Here is a 17,406-nt window from a genome sequence, read left to right as displayed (position 1 = left end):
GGTAAGGTGCTGGACTTTCAATTTGAAGTTCCAGAGGTCAACTCCAACCCTGACCACTAGCTGAAGTTGTTCTGGTGGTCCTGTTTTAACTTAGCTAGCTCGGCTGCTTTTATAAATGTCCAACCCATCTGCTTCCTGCCAGTTAGGGTTCTTAAAGATTTAAAAGAGTTTATTTCAGTGTTCTCTTTTATGGACCCTGAAAATGCCTCTAAATGAGCTGTCAATTCAGTACAATACTATTATTACATATGTGAGCTCTGGCTTGTACATGTACGTGTAAATTAATGAAAAAATGACCCTCAAAATTTAAAGTAATCGAGAGAGTTCAGTACCTGCTTCTTCAGATGCATGGCTTCCTGGTGTTACATTTACATCAACCTATAAACAAATTGAAAATAAAATTAATAATGATTGTGTACTGTTCATAGAGAGGATTTTTTGCAAGCTTCAGAGACATTGTTCCTGGAGGGGGGACTGGAAAATAGACATTTCAAAGGCCTTTTTCTCAAAACTAGAAAAAAGCGTTTGAAATGTCTAGTTTCCAGTCCCCCTTCCAGGAGCTTGTTCACTATACTTAGCATTTTCCCCTGATTTGCATTTTATTTGTTAGGTAAAATTACATTTTACATCAATTGCAAGGACTAACACTTCAGAAGAGACATCCTGTTGCCTAAGTTACACAGATTTCCAAATTTTGATCTTTTCTTCAGAAAACTGTAGTAAGCCACCTTAAGTCTTCTTACAGTCAAAACAGCTCAAGCGTTCCTCTGATGAGCGGATTAATGAGTTCATTAAATATTGCAAATTTGATTTCAGGAATCATTTCAATAATCTGGTCATCGGATTAATGACGCAAAATTCAAATCAAGCCTCAGTTCAAAACTCGAATTTTGATTGGATTACTGTTCCCTTCCCGTGCCAGGCCGGCGTGAGAATTTGACAGATGTGTCCAATTTGCATAATCTACCAAGGTCATAACAAGCGTGATTTTCCTTTTTTTTAAATTGATTTCTGTGTCCATCTTTAGTCGAAAACAAAGTGTCTCAAGTTTGAGAATACTGGTAAGATAACAGAAAGGTAATGTTGCAAGCGTGAAATGACCATTGTTTGACAGATTATGCAAATCAGTAAACCAGTGAAATTTCCAGATCTTCCCACGCCGGCCAGACACCGGAAGCCAGCAATATTCCCATCAAAATTCGACTTTTGAACTGAGGCTTGATTTGAATTTTGCATAATTCATCTGACGAACAGATTATTGAAATGATTACTGAAATCAAATTTACAATAGTGAACTCATTAATCTGCTCATCAGAGGAATGCTTGAGCTGTTTTGACTGTAACCCTTTCCCTAGGCCTAGACACAAACGGCAGAGCACCATGGGTAAGAAAATATGGTAACCCAACTGTGCGAGAAAATTTGGTTTTGGTCACCATACGACAATACGACCGTTCACCCCTCCATGTATGCAAATGTCACCAGTAAAATGAGACTATATGGCAGGCTCAAGTTTCGAGCTCATTGAAGTCAGCTGTTATTTATTTTTTTTTTTTATCGCTGACCAGGTGCATGTAAATGAGGCACAATAATTAAACTCGATGTCTGGATTAGCTGTAGAATTTTTGTCAAACTCAATCCAATTGAATTCAATACAGCAGAAGTGTGATGTTTGAATCCGACCTCAAATATTACTCTTCAATGAGGGCAGCTTCAGGGTGAAAGGGTTACTATGAATGGCTGCCAAGTATTTTTAAAAATACCTTAAATCTGTCCGGTAGTGACCTAAGAAGCTGAACGCGTATTGCCAGTCCAATAAGTGTTGCCATGCTACAGTGTGGTATTGTAGGAGTGAAAAGTACTTTGACATAACCTTTATCATCATCAACTTCCACCAATGATTGTTCAACAACATTTAACTGTTCCAATGTAAGTGGATGCTCAGGATCATTGATGGAGCGAATAAGATGTATGCTAGTTAAGGAAATCTTGAAACAAGTTTTGTTTACAATTTTGACCCACAGTACTATGCTGAATTTACAAGAAAATAATTTGCCACTTTGGAGCAGGAATTGGCCAAAGTGTCAGACTATGTAGCACCTGCAATTTTGGAACTCTAGAATTTTCCAAATTTCTAATCAATCACCTGTGAATGCAACCTGCCCAACATCATACACCGTGCATTTTACTGGGCACCTATTTTCAGTTGCTAATTTCAACCAATTAGTTGATTCAGGACGCAGCTTTATGGTATTCAGAGTTATGCTCTCTTGGCTTCTCTTGAAGGTTTGTTTTATTCCATACCAGAGTTGACCAGAAGTTGAACTGTTTGGAAAATTGTTATTACCATATTTTGCAAATAAGACTACACTCTTTTTCAAGGTCTGAGCAAGGATGGCAAAGCATAGGTTAAAAAAAACCTTGAGTATACCAACCCGAAATGGAAACACTGTTTGCTGCAATAATTTTTAATCAAGATAATTATATATTTGTCAAACAGTATCTTGTTCCTCAGCAGGCACTAAAGAATAATTATCATTGACTACTACATAACATATAATTTACTGCAATAGACCATTTTACAGTTCTGTGCTCAGTTACCAGGCCTTTGAAAAAAAAGAGAGGCTGGAATTGACCTTGTTTTGTTACAAACCTCACTGTTTTTCTTACGTAAATAGAAACTTGTTCGCATTACAACAACATGATTTAAATAACAAAAGCAATGAGGTTTCTTTCAAAGCAAGGTCATCTCCAGCCTCGCTTTTATTCTAAGGCCTGGTACCTGAGTACAGAATTGTAAATTGATCTATTGACTGGCAGAAGGTGAGCTGCAGTTTGCATTTGCATGATTTGAGTGTCAGTGTATACTACAATCGGCGACAAAATTAGTTGACAGTTGCCAACAGAGCACACTGGCAACGACACATCATTGTTTGCAAAGAAAACTTGTCCAAAAAGTATGTTTCCAGGATAACCCTCCCCACCCCAATCAATGTTGTACTGCTGTTGACAAGGCTCGTAAGAAACAGCAAACAATACAACATTGTCCTGGGGGTGTGGGGAAAGGGGCCATTTTCACACCAAGCTTGAAATCGACTCTAAAGGATAAGAGTGTCTCAACAATTTTGACGCCGATTGTAGCTTCACAGGCCTTGCAACCGTTTTTGTGATTACGGTACAATTTGATGTACATGGACTATGTTATAGGTTTTAACATTGGTTTGCTCATGAGTTGAAGCATAAAGATGTCGACAGCTTACACATCAAGGCTCCGTGACTCATCAGTCATGTCTGGCGAGCCGCAGAGCCACTAGAGTATTAAAATGCTTGTTTAATTTGACCACCCTGTGAGCAGAGCCTCCTTTTGTCATGTTTTGTTGTTTTCTTTACTTAGGAGAAGAAAAGGAAGCTCTGCCTGAATCACGTCAACTCTTTGAAGCCGCCGCAGCCTGAACTTTTGGACTAGCCAATCTTGTTTTCTCTTGTCAAACTGGTTTTTCCAGAGTGAGCATCTGTTTAATGTTCAAACTGATGGTTATAATTCAAATTGAGCCCAATGTACAGTGAAAAACCAAGATGGCGACGAGATATGGAATATTAGGCTTGGGTTCGAGACTGTATCCTGGCAACATGCAGCAGGGCAACCCTAAAACCCGGAATCCGGAATCACAGGTCATTGTTTTACCAATACAGAGAGTAAGAACCATCCTAAACTTTCATAAAAGCTATCCTTAGGCCTAATTAGGCCTAAACAAACGTTTTTAGGCCAAAGGTTAGCTTTTATGAAATTTTAGGATAGTTTTTACTCTCTCTATTGGTAAAACAATGACCTGTGATTCCAGATTCCGGATTCCGTGTTCTAGGGTTGCCCCATGCAGCACATACTCAATAAAGAACTTACTCATGCATAGTCTTTCTCGAGAACGCCAAAATCGAGCAAGCAAAAGAGAGGCTCTGCCAACAGGGTGTATTTGACTAGCCACTGAAACAATACTTGTTTCAAAAGTAGGCCAGCATTCCATAGTTTAGCCGCTAACTCCAGAATGAAAGCAAAGAAAGCTTACTTAAGGCTATAACGCTTTTGCGTTTTGTTTACTTTTTAACAGCTGCAAGATCGGGCATGCTTGCAAATAGTTATTCTCCAAAAAGTAGGGTTCCACATTGCGTAACCATACCCACCAAACCAATAAAAAGGATATCAAATACTTCCCGTTCATCTATCTTGTCCACCACATCATCATCCTCTTCCTGAGGGAGAACGGTTCGCTCTTGTTTCGCCAGAAAGATAGTAGGGTTTGCATTTTGCAAAGTAGCCGCCATTTTGTTTCTTGCTTAAAGCTCCAGTTGAATGATGGGACAGTCAACCCCAGATCTCTCACCAAACAAGAATGAATGGTTGCGACTTTCTCCCACAAGCTTCTTCTTTTTATTAAGCTTACCATCGTTGCCACTGGCATAAAAAAATCCCATATTATATATTCTCCTCAACCATATCGTACTTATGCAATTGATAAATGATGGCCAAAACTGACCGTCATATTCAAATATATATGACCGTCATATTCAAATATATGACGGTCCTATTATCAGTAGATGATTATCTATAAATGATGTTGCTAACACGAGAAAAGACTTGTGTTCTTGTTTTTTTCTTTTTCGATAATCGACACAGTCTCGCATTAACACATGTAAGAGATCAGATAATTTTACTCTTCATGGTTAATTAATAGCCCAACCATTTCCTCATCTGAAACTGCTAGGTGACCTTTTTAAGTGCCAAAAATTACAAAGATGTCCCTTCCGAAAACGTAAGGGACTTCTTTTCCCCGGTTGCGAATCTTTTAGGTAATGTTTTAATTAAGAAATCTGTAGCTGTTTGGCAACGAAGAACCGAAATTCTGAGAACAGTTTGACTCTTACGAACACATATTTCACCGAAGATTATCGTTGGGTGCCCCTAATTGTAGATCATTGTAGATCACTGTAGGTCGTTGTAGCTCATTTTAGGTCATTGTAGATCTTTGCAGGTCATTGTAGCGTAGTCAGTAAAACCCGGAACGACCCACAATGATCCACAACGATCCACAACGTTGGTCATTGTAGGTCATTGTAGGTCATTGTAGATTATTGTAGGCCATTCCTTGTTTAAGTATCTACGGGAGTTCGTGGGGGAGGAGCGCGGGCGAAGCCCAAACACAATTAATGGTGGGACAATTTTATATGACATCCCTTTGACACTGTAGCTGAAACGTTAATGGTTTACTATAAAAGGTCGTCACCTTCCTGATATTCAGGGATTTGGCTCAGCAGATTTCCTGCTGGCGTAAAGTAACAAGACAAAGGACTAACGTTTTAACGAAGGGTGAACGCTCGAAACATCAGCTCACAAATCGTGCACACATTGTTTCATTTACCTTTATCAACTCTGTTGATTAAACCTCTACCAATTCTGATGAAACTAAATTTTCGTGTTCCACTCCGCACCGACGTTACACCACAGTCTAACAGCAGAATACCAGGCCACTATATTGTGTCCTTGTAGTAAGCGGCATCGTCTGAAGAAGGAGGCATATAACGTTACACGCCATTCATACGAATTATGCGCAGTTTAGCTCTTTAGAAACTAACTTTTCATTGGCAAGGGAAACTACCGGATAAAGTTGATAATCAGTAGCTTGCGTGACAGACTTATTTCAGGTTGTCGTTTCTCTCCACGTTACTTTTCGATGAAGAGTAGCCTGCAAGCGGGCTCTTCCGTTGAAATGACGCGCAGTCGAAATATGGGGGCTTGGTTACTACGCTTATATTTCGAACGCGAACCATTTCAACGGAAGAGCCTGTTTGCATGCTAGGTGAAGAGAAACGAAAACCGGAAATATGTCTGTCACGCAAGCTAGCGAATCATTAGCCTGCGAATACCTGTATAGGTTTTCATCGTGATGATAAAAGTGCACTCAGCATCCCGCTGAACGAAGGAAATGCACAGCTGTTTGTGTAAGATTGTCGATAAGTGGTTAGCTATGAAGGAAACTACAGCCAAGCTTTCGGCTTCAATCAGGAGCTTTTTTACACACAAACCGCTAAGGCTCAAGCGGGTTCAATGAATTCCCGGGTGGGTGGAGGAGGGGTGGGTGGGTAGTCCCCCTATAACCTCTATAGCCCATAATAATATGGGCTATATAGGTTATAGGTGACCGTATGTGCGGCCCCAAAGGGTATGGTTTTTTAGCCATTTTGGTCTGAAATAGGGTATGGTTTGTTTACCCAAGTCTTGAATTGAGTATGATTTTTAGAAGAAGCTTCTTCTTCATCATAAGGCGATAAGACTATCGAAAAAGTCCTTCTCAAATTAGTAAGCCAACCGTGTAACAACTGAAATAGGTCTAAAATAGGGTATTAAATTTTTGGTCAGGTCTGAAATAAGGTAGGAAAATCGCAGGTTTTGGTTTGAAATAGGGTAGGGGCTTCAGGAAGCGGGCCGCACATCCCCACTCAATTTTTCTGGGAGTACCCTCCCCCTTTCCCTGGGAGTACCCCGGGATTGAATTTTCTAAAGCCGGTCAAACAAGTGGAAAGACCAGTCAGCGAAAGGCACTGCTCCCGACGTGTACTCAAGCACCATTCATTCATCAATTCATCATCTTCAGTTAGTATCCATATTGTGCTCTTGAACATTCAATAGGAAGGAAATGTATATATTTGAAGTGCAGGCTATAGACGAAAGAGAGAAACTCTGGACAATGTAAGCAATTGTCTCTTATGGACACCAGAAAATTCAGTTGGCTCCAACGGTATTCGGCGAACCCGTGAACTCCGAGTGCGATTCCGGTTCAATGCTCTAAGGTGAAGTCTGTTACGAGCTTAGAAGGCCCATCAGTCCGGCGCTTATCTCCGGTTTCTGTAGCATGAACCGACTAGCAATACAGCATACAGTATACAGCCGATTCCAGCTGGCTGTAAGCTGTGCTCCAAGGTCACACATGGACCGTATAGCGGCTGCCAGAGACGCCATTGTATGCTTTCGGTTCGACCTTGTTGAGCTGCGTCGTTGCTGTACTTTGCGACGGCGATTAGCAGCGACAATTATTATTATTATTATTATTATTATTATTATTATTATTATTATTATTATCATTATTATTATTATTGTTATTCGACAATTACTAAGAGTATTTGTACTGTTAAATGCCTGATATATGCCTGTTATACGACTGCAATGGACTGGCATTCCATCCAGGGGGGAGTCCCCTGGCTGCTAGAAAACTGAACATTTTTGCTCAATAGCTCACCCCCTGATCATATGCGCAATTTCCTATTTGACTTCCCCTATTTGATTACCAGAGTCTCTAAGTGCTACGTCTTGTGAATTTTTTTTAAACCGGAATAGGTAAGCGGACCTAGCGTTCTTCCAACAATCTAATTCCCCCTCGTTTTGATACCACGTCCTATCTTAGAGAGCTGATGCATGTAATATCTTCGAGCATTTTCCCACCCTCAATCAACATTACCGCCGGAATAACATCGGGGATTTGAGCTCCTAGTCTTTTACGTTCCTTGTGGTTTCTTTGAAGTCCGACGGTCATATTATTGGATGAGGTTTTCATGATGTCCGAAATGATAATCAATATGGTCTGATTCCACCTTATCCCGGGTATAACAAAAAACGTTCTATCTGCACTTGCAAGTAGTTACTAGCAACTTTGGTGCCTTAAATCACTAGCAGGTAACTCACTCATCTGTGGCTTATACAATTCAATACAAATTTTATTAGCACTCCCCAAGGGGGCTTTTCAGTACTAATGATTATCATTACTAACTGTCTGTAGGATCTTAACTATCGAGGTCTTAGATAGTGACTGCAATGTGCAATTATAAACATTAAGATTGGCGCATAAGATCAGAATTCGGAGGCGCCCAACGATAATCTTTGGTGAAATATGTGTTCGAGAGAGTCAAACTGTTCTAAGAATTTCGGTTCTGCGTTGCCAGACAACTATAGATTTCTTTACTAAAACATTACCTAAAAGATTCGCAACCATGGGAAAAGTGGTCCCTTGCGTTTTCGGAAGGGATATTTTTGCAATTTTGTCACTTAATAAGGTCTCCTAGCAGTTTCGGATGAGCAAATGGTTCGGTTGGAAGTTCTTAGAAGGTAACGTTCAGCTAGCAATTTCTGAAATGAAGATATCATTCCCTAAAATAAGATATCCCAACAGATCAAATTCTTCTAGGTGATAAAAACATCTCTTAAGACAGTCTTTATACATTACAGGGAGCCTAGAAATGTCTCCCAAAGGCTTTTTGCTTAATTTGCTCGTTGGGTGCTTTTGAGAACTACATGTTGTGGTCCTTGTCAAATAGGTCTGGGTTTTACAATTAGGGGTTGTCAAATGATAAGTGGCGCCTAATTCTTTTGCAGGTCATATTTTAAGCTCCGAGTGTTGTTTCCGGCCGGGATTAAACCACTGGGCCTCCGGCAGCGGACTGGAGCGTTTCCTTATTGACTTCTAATTGTTTTTAGTGTAATCCCATTGTGTCGGTCAGTTAGTTTTATCCGTGAATGGTTCTTGCTTGAATGTCTTCATCATCTGAGTTGGACAGGGAAGGCGGAGGAACTGGCGACCCGTAATCGTATGATTTCAGTCGATCAAGATTGACCTTTATTTCATAAGGGTATTTTACTCCATTGTGCGAGGAAATGTGTTGTTTGACCCTCGAGTCGCGATTTATCACTTTCCTGGCTCGTGATTTCGTTGACGATTGACTCAGCTGCTGTGCAGAATGGCCGCAAGTATTTTTTTGCTTATTTTCCCCACAGACCGCAGTTTTCGCCCGTTCTCCCGTAATTCCCACTTCGAACATTGCTGATTGCTGCCGGCATGAATGGCACAGACGGTTGTTTCTGTCAAGTGGATCGTATTGTACACGCCCGTGCCCAGACCACATGGCTGCACGATGGCCGTACACATTCCGACCTTTCGCGATTACACTATCGCTTTCCGACGAAATTGCTGACTTATTTCGTGCGCTCATACTGTGCGGTAGTTTGGATCTAAGCGATTTCACATCTAATCGTGTTTCCTTTTCGTTAGCCTGAGTTGAAGCGGCCTTGACAGCTTTCGAAACAGGAGGCAGTAGCACTGGTCCCTTCATGCTTAAAGCTATCTCTCCCTTAGTAGGCCTTGCGTATGCAGCCGTTGGGCGACTTGAGCTTACAGGCCTGTGGTATTCCTTAATGGGATTCCGAATTCTTCGGTTAAGGCACTTTATTAGATATTCCACGTTTTCACGTTCTTCATCTGGTATTTCAGGGAGATAAAGGTTATTTGTGCTCTCTTTGGAAACGTCCATCTCCAACCCTGTTATTTCCGAGGCTTCCGCAAAATCGCTGTGTTCAAGCGCATTTTCGTCGTTCATATCCGCCTGTCTTGTATCCATAGTTTCACAAAGTAGAGCGTTTCTAGCGGAGCAGCTGTCACCTTGTTTTTTGTTGTTCGTGATAATAAAACTAACTCCTTTGTTTGTGTTTGTTTCCCTTGGCGATACGGAATCAGTCGATTTAGATCGCTTCTTTTTCCTGGTCTTTATTATTTCTACCCTCGTTACAAAAGGAGAGGTAGACTTCCTTTTATTCAAATTCTTCTCTATAGTGCTCCTAAGCTGCTTCAAGCGTAGTTGGTGAATGCTGTGCTCGAGATTTTTAATCTTCACTGGCATTCTATTGCATTGCAGCAATGAATTTCTACTGGGGCCCTTTTCGCAAGGTACTGGTACCTGGTAGTGCCTTAGATGACCGGAACGCCATTGATTTTGTTCCCAGTTGGACTGGACCCTGGTCATATTTTGCCCCTCGAGGGAAGAAACCACGTACAAACGGAAACCTGAAATAAGGTAGTAAGATGGCAAGACATTCACAGAGACGAAATGAAATTCACAGGAAGTCACTTAAGAGAAAAAAAAAATAAACTTTAATTGTCTAAAAAGTAGGACACCTCGGTATCAGTTATGAAAACATCTTAAATACTGATTAAGTTTCTTAAATGTAGTCGCCAGCATTATAACTGTCTGGGTCTATAAAGAGGTGATGATCATTTGAGCGTTTTATGCTAAAAATAATTATTATAGCAACTTTCGAGATCTGATAGACTTTTACAGTGCTTGTTGCATGCATCCACGAGTATTAGCTGTTTTGACTCGACCAAGCTTTCAGAGAACGGTATTTTTGAACAAATCGGAAGAGATTATCGTCGACAAAGTTTCCGAAGGGTTGTGACGAAGAATTGAATCAGCGAATAGAAGGAATTAATGATCTTAAAGCCCATGTCTATCATCTAAGGCGGCACCTTGACTGCATTATTTCGTTTAAAATTTGGTGCAATTTAGATAAGAATTAAAAGGAAATTGCAAATTCCTTCTTTGAGACTCGTTTGCTCACGTTTTGTCGGAAATTAGGGATTTGGTCATAAAATGTTGCCGGTTTAGTTGCAGTGAACGAATTGTATATTATGAACCCGAAATCAAACTGATCACTTTTTGGAGGAAGTACTGAGTATTCATTGAGTGAACTTTGAAATCGTTTTTCAGGTAATTGATTTCTTTTTCCTGAAAAAAGTAGGAGAAAATACCTCTCCATAAATTGACCGGAGAATCGGTTTGGCGTCTGACTAGGGAAAACTTACTAGGGTGAGGTAGTGTCAGTACGTAAAGTGCCGAAGATCAGGGCTTGTATGGGTCTCTAAGAGGAAGAATGGTATTCAGTTTCCAGTCTCTTTCGAGCAAACGATATTGTGGTCTTTGGCTCGTGTTTCAGTCGCGCGAACTAGAGACCCTATAAAATCACTGAAAAGACATCTGTGCAATTGTTTTATTGTAGAGATACAGAGCATCCTTAAGAGTTAAATCATCTAGAATTGCAAGAAGTATTGTAATGCGATTGCAAGCAAAATTAAGTATGAAGTTTTGACAGTTATTTCTCAGTTGCTATTTGTCAGTGTCGCTTTCTTTGTTATGCTCACACTAGTGTTCCGTGGAATCTGTCAGTTTTGGGTCTAAGCAGGTGTGATCATTTCTATTTTTGTGCGACTTAATTAGGAAAAAAGCCTGCGTACCTCGGGTGTTTTTATTGATTTTTCATTCTAAAGGCTTTCAGATTGAAATTATCCGGATGTAATGATTCAAATAAAGAAAGCCAGGACAGAATGAAGTGTTTTTATTTATTCGTTCGTAGCCGTTGATACTTAGTTCTTTGTAAAGGGTTTATAAAGGAAAGTTCTTGAAGTTTGTACTAATGTAATAGTTTTGTGGCAGGCAAGTACTGCAGTTAATTTATAGGCTTATTTTCCATGCACTAATAACTGATTTTCTATGTCATGAAAATGTAATGGACCCATAGATATCTAGGCTTTTAATGGCGTTCCGTGTTCAGTAACTTGAATCTGAAACTCTAGACGGGAACTGAACTATCGCTCTATGGCATTTCTTCTCTTTAAACATTCATATATGACGGCGTTAAGGAGAAAAAGGTTTTCAGTTTTAGGAAAATGAAAAAATATTGTGATCCCTATGTTTTATATAAAAAACACCTCTGGGAAATTTAATATGGACTTGGTGACCACGAGTTGTCGAGTTTTCCTTTTCATTTACTGCCTTTTTCGTCGAAATAACCGAAGCTGAATATTAATGCAAGGTTTTACGAAATTTTACAGTTATGTCAGTCTTTTCATAATTCATTCCATTATTCAACGGGTTTTCTTTCTTAAAGTCAGTTTACAACAAAAATTTCTCCTGCCAAGGGAGATAACTCGTCGATATTTGAATTGACGTTATCAGTTGGGAAATGCGTGAGACTTTCGTATAACTTTGTTGGAGATAACTGTTATGCCAGTAGAATTTTATATTCGGCCTGAAAATTTAACATACAAAAATTCGATAGTCTTTAGTTAATAATAGAGAACGACTCAAGCTCTAACAAGTTAAAGATCACTTTTGTTGCATAGTTTGTTTCAGGAGAATTTACAAATAAGCACATCTTGAGACTCCTTCATATTCTCAAATTTGGTTCTTTAAGAAGCCAGTTAAATACTAGACTCAACTTGAATTACTACCTTCTTATGAAAGGAAATTAATCTTCTCGACTTGAGAAAGCTTTGAATCATTTGCTAAGATTATCGTACGCATTCAGCGCGTTTTCTCTGGTGTCGTCAAGGAGATTGACAATAAGCGCTCGTAGTTGTTTAAAACAGAAACGTTACAAAAAAGACTTACGAAAAAATGAGTGTGGATTCTCTGCTGTCTTTTACGTTCTGCGAGGACTGGAGAGGCGCCGAATTCGTTCACCAAAAGTCACTTAATATATGAGAGTTTGGATGATAGTGTGGGTTCCTGCTAGCTTAGCACCTGCCATTTATTATGTTTTTCCTGCATACTATTATTTATTTTCAAGACAGCGCTACAGACATTTTGCATCAGAATAAAAGAAAGTACAAAAGTTGGCGTCGAATCCATTAAGCCTCTTAAATCATTTATAATTTGGCTCAAATCGAAATAATAAGAAATTTTCCTGCTAAACCGCAAGCTAGTTCTTGTGAGTGAAGGGATTTAGGCAAAATGTTGTTGGGGGAGCAATGTGCCAGATATTCTAATCCTAATCACTGCCTCTAGTTAATATCATCAATTTCATTTGAGAGAATCTTAATGCGAAAAAGGCTTATTTTGTAAACATTTTTTTCCTCGAGCAGGACAAGCACCCTTTTCAATTCACCTCCGGTTCGCACAAGCAACTTGAACGAATGCTGAGATTCGATTGTTTTCTGGTTGCTGTGGTTACCAAGGAATAGCTCGTAGAGCTCTCGAAATACAGCTATTTCAATTTATTTTAAAGTTTCAAGCGTTTAAAAACTTGTATGGGTACTTTTCTTAGAATGATTTCCTTTCACTTGACGATCCGGAAGCCATGATGGTGTCACTAAACCGGCAATGAAATGCTGGAAATCTCCAGACTAATCCGACGAAATTATGCAATTTCAAGGGGAAGCAGGCTTGGCGCACCGGCTAAAGCACTGCATATGTCCCGGCTTCAATTCTCGGAGGGAGTCGCGTAATAAGTGGGTTGAATTTTTTGTTTTTTTCACCCGGCTCTGCGGAGAAATTCTCCTCCAGGTAGTGCAATTTTTTCCTTCCATCATGCAAGAAGCAACAGTTGATCTGCTTTAATTTCATGTGATTTTGCTTGATTCGATTTACAATCTCCCCAACTCGTAGAGTGCTCGAGTTTGTGTTCGGCTAAGCATGGAACCCTAATAAAGCAATTGTAATTTATATTATAAGTATTGAGATGTAGCCATCTTAAAAGTTATTTGCATAGTTCCGGCATGTTGCATGTGCTGCGCGAGTTTACACCGATATCTTTATAAGTGTTTCCTGGCTTTCGTGAAATTGAATGTCGTCGTGTTATTTTGCACTATGTTAAGTGTCTATCGAGCAATCTCTGATGACTTGATCATTCAGTCAGTCAGTCACTATGTTGTAAGCCGTAAGTCAATCAGTCGATGAAGCTAGTCTCTAACTGACAGAAGCCACGACATTTGGTTTTATGAACGGATCTTGATAACAGTAAATTGACTCCCTAGAGGGGATTGAAAAACTGACGTTAGGGCTTCAGGCGCCCTCTTTTACAAAGAGCTATTGCAAGAAACGTCATTTTTTAAATCTCCGTATGGTACATGAGTCAATTTACTTTTATCAACTCTGCAAAAACTACCAAATTCTGTCGAGTCAGTGGACTGTGAGCCATGCACCCTCCAGGTTCCTGGCCGTCTGAGTGGCTCATTTTCAAGAACATGCTATCATACGGTTGACCTTTACTCCGACCTGAATGAAAGCTGAGTTAATAGAGGGGACATTGCCGGTGCAGAAAGTTGATCGTGTCAGTAAACTCACCTTTTTTTCAAGATCCTCATGACCATGCTTCTCCTCAGTCTTTTTCTTTGAGGATTTCTCTGCTATACAGCTGTTTTCTAGCGTAAGTTTCTGCATCATAATAGTGAAGAGTTTAGCAACAATTAAATGAAAGCCCTTTCACACACGCATAAACTGGCACGGCACTCCAAAATCGTGGCCCAGCACGGTACCAATATTTGGAGTACCAAGCACACCTCCAGAGATGTACTCGGCGCCTCTCGACGTTCTGGCACGGGTGACTAAATAAGCCTTCTGTTTGTTCTGTTTACACACGAAAAATTTACCGTGCCGTGCATGAAAAGTATGGGTACGGTACTGAGATTTCGATGTGTCGTGCCAGATTTTTGGGCTAGTGTAAAGCGGGCTATGTACGTGTTAATCGTACTTGTTAATTGGAAAGAAGCAAATCAACCAAGCAGGCCTTCAATTTGTGGTGCATAAAGTGTTGCTTATCTTGCGTTTTATGAATCAAGAATGCCTTTGAATGTGTTACTTATAAATGGCATAGCAACTCTTGTAACATTTGTAAATAGTAAAAAAAAACACAATATACATAAAAAATAAAGCGTTAAATAACATTTCTAGATTTAGCGCCCGTTACTCTCCAGTGTCGGAAATGTTGCAGTACCATACAAGGGCATTCATAATTCACGCATTCACACCGTTCATTTCTCGCGCGAATACATTCAACACCGTTGCTACCACGCAAGACGTAACATGTTTACATCAGCTAAGACCTTTAAGAAAATGAGGACAGTTTGAAGGTGCTAAAAAAGCTGACAGCAGGCGAATATTGTCCGATTATTTTCGGTGTTGCTCAGTGCATTAGATTGATTTCTGCCTATCGTCATGCCCGCCAACTAAGGAAAGACAACACTTTCGTTGTTGTCCATGAATTTAGTTACTTTGACTTTTAATCAATACTTCAGCTAGTTAGTGCGTATTTGAAACAAAAACTTGTGAGCCAAAATTGAGAGCAGCAGAGGGAATAAACTTTTATACCAACAACGTAAAGAGTTCTAGAATGGTTTGAATAAAGCTGCAGTTGTTAATTAATTGTTTTTGTTGAAATCGCCATAAAAAAACATAACCCGCTGTCTATCCGCTGGGAACTAAGCTTTATTATTATGCAAAAACTGCGAATAGAAATTGTATTGTATTGCCATCCAACATGGCCGCCGTGTCACGTGGGTGCAAACCAAGAATTGGAAGTGGTGTGTAGTAGTTGCCATTAAAGAAGGTGGAATCGCCTTGTTTTGCAACCGTGCCTATTATTTCGTTTTGTCTAATCAAACGCGAGGTAGATTTTGAAAGCCTGGATCCATTTTTCTCTCACCGTATGCAGGTCGTCTACTGGTCCAAAACCTGTTGCCCTTTCGCCTTAGTACCACGAAACTAGCTCACTATTGCACCTGGATAAATTTATTAACTCCATTATCGAGAGCAATTCCGTAAATTTAGGAACATTGCTTCGTTTGCGTATAGCGTCATTTTATTTATTTCAGATGTCTCGTGTAAAACTTAACTTATTATAGATCATGCAGTGTATTTTTATATTTAGTAGTCAGAGAACTTTCATGATTCCCAGTTGTCTCAAAACTCACCCACCCAAAATGATTGGCAGAAAGGAATGGCCACCCGCATTCAGCCACATGGAAAACGTCTGCTGAAACATTGTAGTTTATTAGCAACTAAACCTTTTGATATCTGAAGAATTGTTAAGTCGAACTTGTTGCACAGGGAAATTACTGTCGAGGAAATTCACTTCTCTTGCATTTATAAATATATATTTGCTTCCAATCGGCGAAAGTATACGCCGTTGATTCTAAACGTTCACTTGTCCGGAAAAGAGATCCTCCCCGTTTCAAGATTTAATTTATTGTCAGTTGATTTCTATCACCAGCAGCTATCACCAGCAAGTTATTTGTAGCGAGGCATAAGAGTTTGAGTCCGGTCCGGTTGAAAATGGAATGAATCTGTAATAATTGCCTAGTTTGTCAGTGTTGTGGCATCAGATATGTTACGCGAAAAATTTCCCTTCGAATTTGTGCATGTTTGACAATAATGATTTAGTAGATAAACCAGCAAATTAAGCTAGATTTCGTTGTAACTAAGTAGTTGGTACTGCGCAATACCTTTTCACTGGCGCCGAGGATCTTTTAATTTGCTGTTATCGCAATTGGAAGTTGCTGAATTGATCCCTCACTAAAACAGCTGGTCTTCAGCTTGTTTCCTAGAATTGTTTTTGTCGTTGATTGTTTGTTACTAAGTACTGACTCGAGTTTGTTCAGACTTCTCGCCCGTTAATTGTGTTCTATTTCCTGCTCGTCCAGTTGTTTCAAGCTCCGATGCGTTTGTTCTGTTTCGTGCGTTTGAAGTTTGCTTGCATGCCATTTGAAACAGCAGGTTGAACTTGCAATGCAAATTCAACACTTCACTTGACGCCGTTAATGTCCATGAAACTAAATACTAAAATTAACGTTTGCCATTAACTTCCAATTATCTAAGTTGCGTTTTTTGTCTTTCAATTTACGGTTTTTGTGTTTTGTTTTTCTCTTTTAAATGCAGTTTTTTTTTTCAGCAGAAGTGCTAATGGAACATTTCAATTAGCGCTAAAGACCCTCCGGGAAAGTTTATGTCAATTAACTAACAAGTTCTATCACGGCACCTGTTAACATTAACCATTCGTTGTCAGTAATATTTTACTAATGATCTCCACCTTCGAAAATATTTTGTCGTTTTCCTTCATATACCGCACAAGTTACGAAAAGTTAAAAAAGCCTGATTGTTTTGTCGCAAACACAGCAGAGGCAGGGAGGCGTGGGTTACTTGACGTCACAAACTAATTAGCATTGAAACAGTTTGTGATATCATCATAGAATGGACCCAGACCTCTCAATAACTTTTTTTCTTGGGCAAGGTCGCGAAGTAAGCTTCAGAAAATTCAACAAGGCCTTTAATATCTCCGAATCGGCGACTTCAACCGGGATTCCAACAGTGGATATCGTTTACGTGCTCTGCACAATGCTTTCGTCCATTTCTTCTCCGTTCTCCATGAGTTTGCAATGCGAAATACCCAAATCTCAAGTTTTATCAGTGACGTTGACACACAACAGAAATTGTAACGAAAACGCTTCATAAGTTAAAGTTCAGTCACTCTGTAACCAGGTGTACAATCAGGAATAGTTTCAGAAGCATCAAACTATTACGACGAAAATTTTATATTTTAAATGACGTTTTTTCGATGGCGTTGAGTTGAAGAGGCTTACTTACTAAGTTGATAGTCTGCGAAGTGGCGAGCGAATCATCGACGCGAATGACTAGATTTGGATGTGGAAAATACGGAGGACGAAACAACTTAAAAACTCAAGCGACTTGACTCCCTTCACGAAACTTCTCCTGAACTACAAAACTCGGTACCAGTCCAACCACTGTTGTGTCAGTATTAA

General features: G+C 39.7%; 2 protein-coding genes across 4 annotated transcripts in view; both read right to left on the bottom strand.

Moving 5' to 3' along the window:
* Positions 1-4,409, bottom strand: part of LOC137991529 (cytosolic iron-sulfur assembly component 2B-like) — a 7,963-nt gene extending 3,554 nt beyond the window's left edge. Inside the window, exons 1-3 of the mRNA XM_068836606.1 lie at positions 4,198-4,409; positions 1,762-1,967; positions 333-378 (exon numbers count right to left, since the gene is read on the bottom strand). Of these exons, the coding sequence (XP_068692707.1) occupies positions 333-378; positions 1,762-1,967; positions 4,198-4,318 (373 nt within the window). The 5' untranslated portion in view covers positions 4,319-4,409. The remainder of the gene's footprint in view (positions 1-332; positions 379-1,761; positions 1,968-4,197) is intronic.
* Positions 4,410-7,734: 3,325 nt separating this feature from the next.
* On the bottom strand, positions 7,735-16,493 carry LOC137991509 (uncharacterized). Of its 3 annotated transcripts, none has more exons than XM_068836585.1 (3): positions 16,093-16,493; positions 13,937-14,026; positions 7,735-9,879 (listed from the first exon to the last, which is right to left on the bottom strand). In XM_068836585.1, exon 3 carries the CDS (start codon positions 9,836-9,838, stop codon positions 8,549-8,551), a length of 1,290 nt encoding a protein of 429 aa, XP_068692686.1. In that variant the 5' UTR covers positions 9,839-9,879; positions 13,937-14,026; positions 16,093-16,493; the 3' UTR covers positions 7,735-8,548. The 3 variants fall into 3 exon arrangements, with proteins under 3 accessions (XP_068692686.1, XP_068692692.1, XP_068692700.1); XM_068836591.1 differs by lacking the exon at positions 16,093-16,493 and adding an exon at positions 15,566-15,583; XM_068836599.1 differs by lacking the exons at positions 13,937-14,026; positions 16,093-16,493 and adding an exon at positions 12,263-13,268.
* Positions 16,494-17,406: the final 913 nt, after the last annotated feature.

This window comes from Montipora foliosa, chromosome 1 (genome assembly GCF_036669935.1).
Source record: "Montipora foliosa isolate CH-2021 chromosome 1, ASM3666993v2, whole genome shotgun sequence".
Lineage (NCBI taxonomy): Eukaryota > Metazoa > Cnidaria > Anthozoa > Scleractinia > Acroporidae > Montipora > Montipora foliosa.
This window is presented reverse-complemented; position numbering and strand designations above follow the sequence as displayed.

Bases quoted from the DNA above. Each gene is read 5' to 3' on its own strand.
- LOC137991509 (XM_068836585.1), bottom strand. From the start codon at position 9,838: ATGACCAGGGTCCAGTCCAACTGGGAACAAAATCAATGGCGTTCCGGT.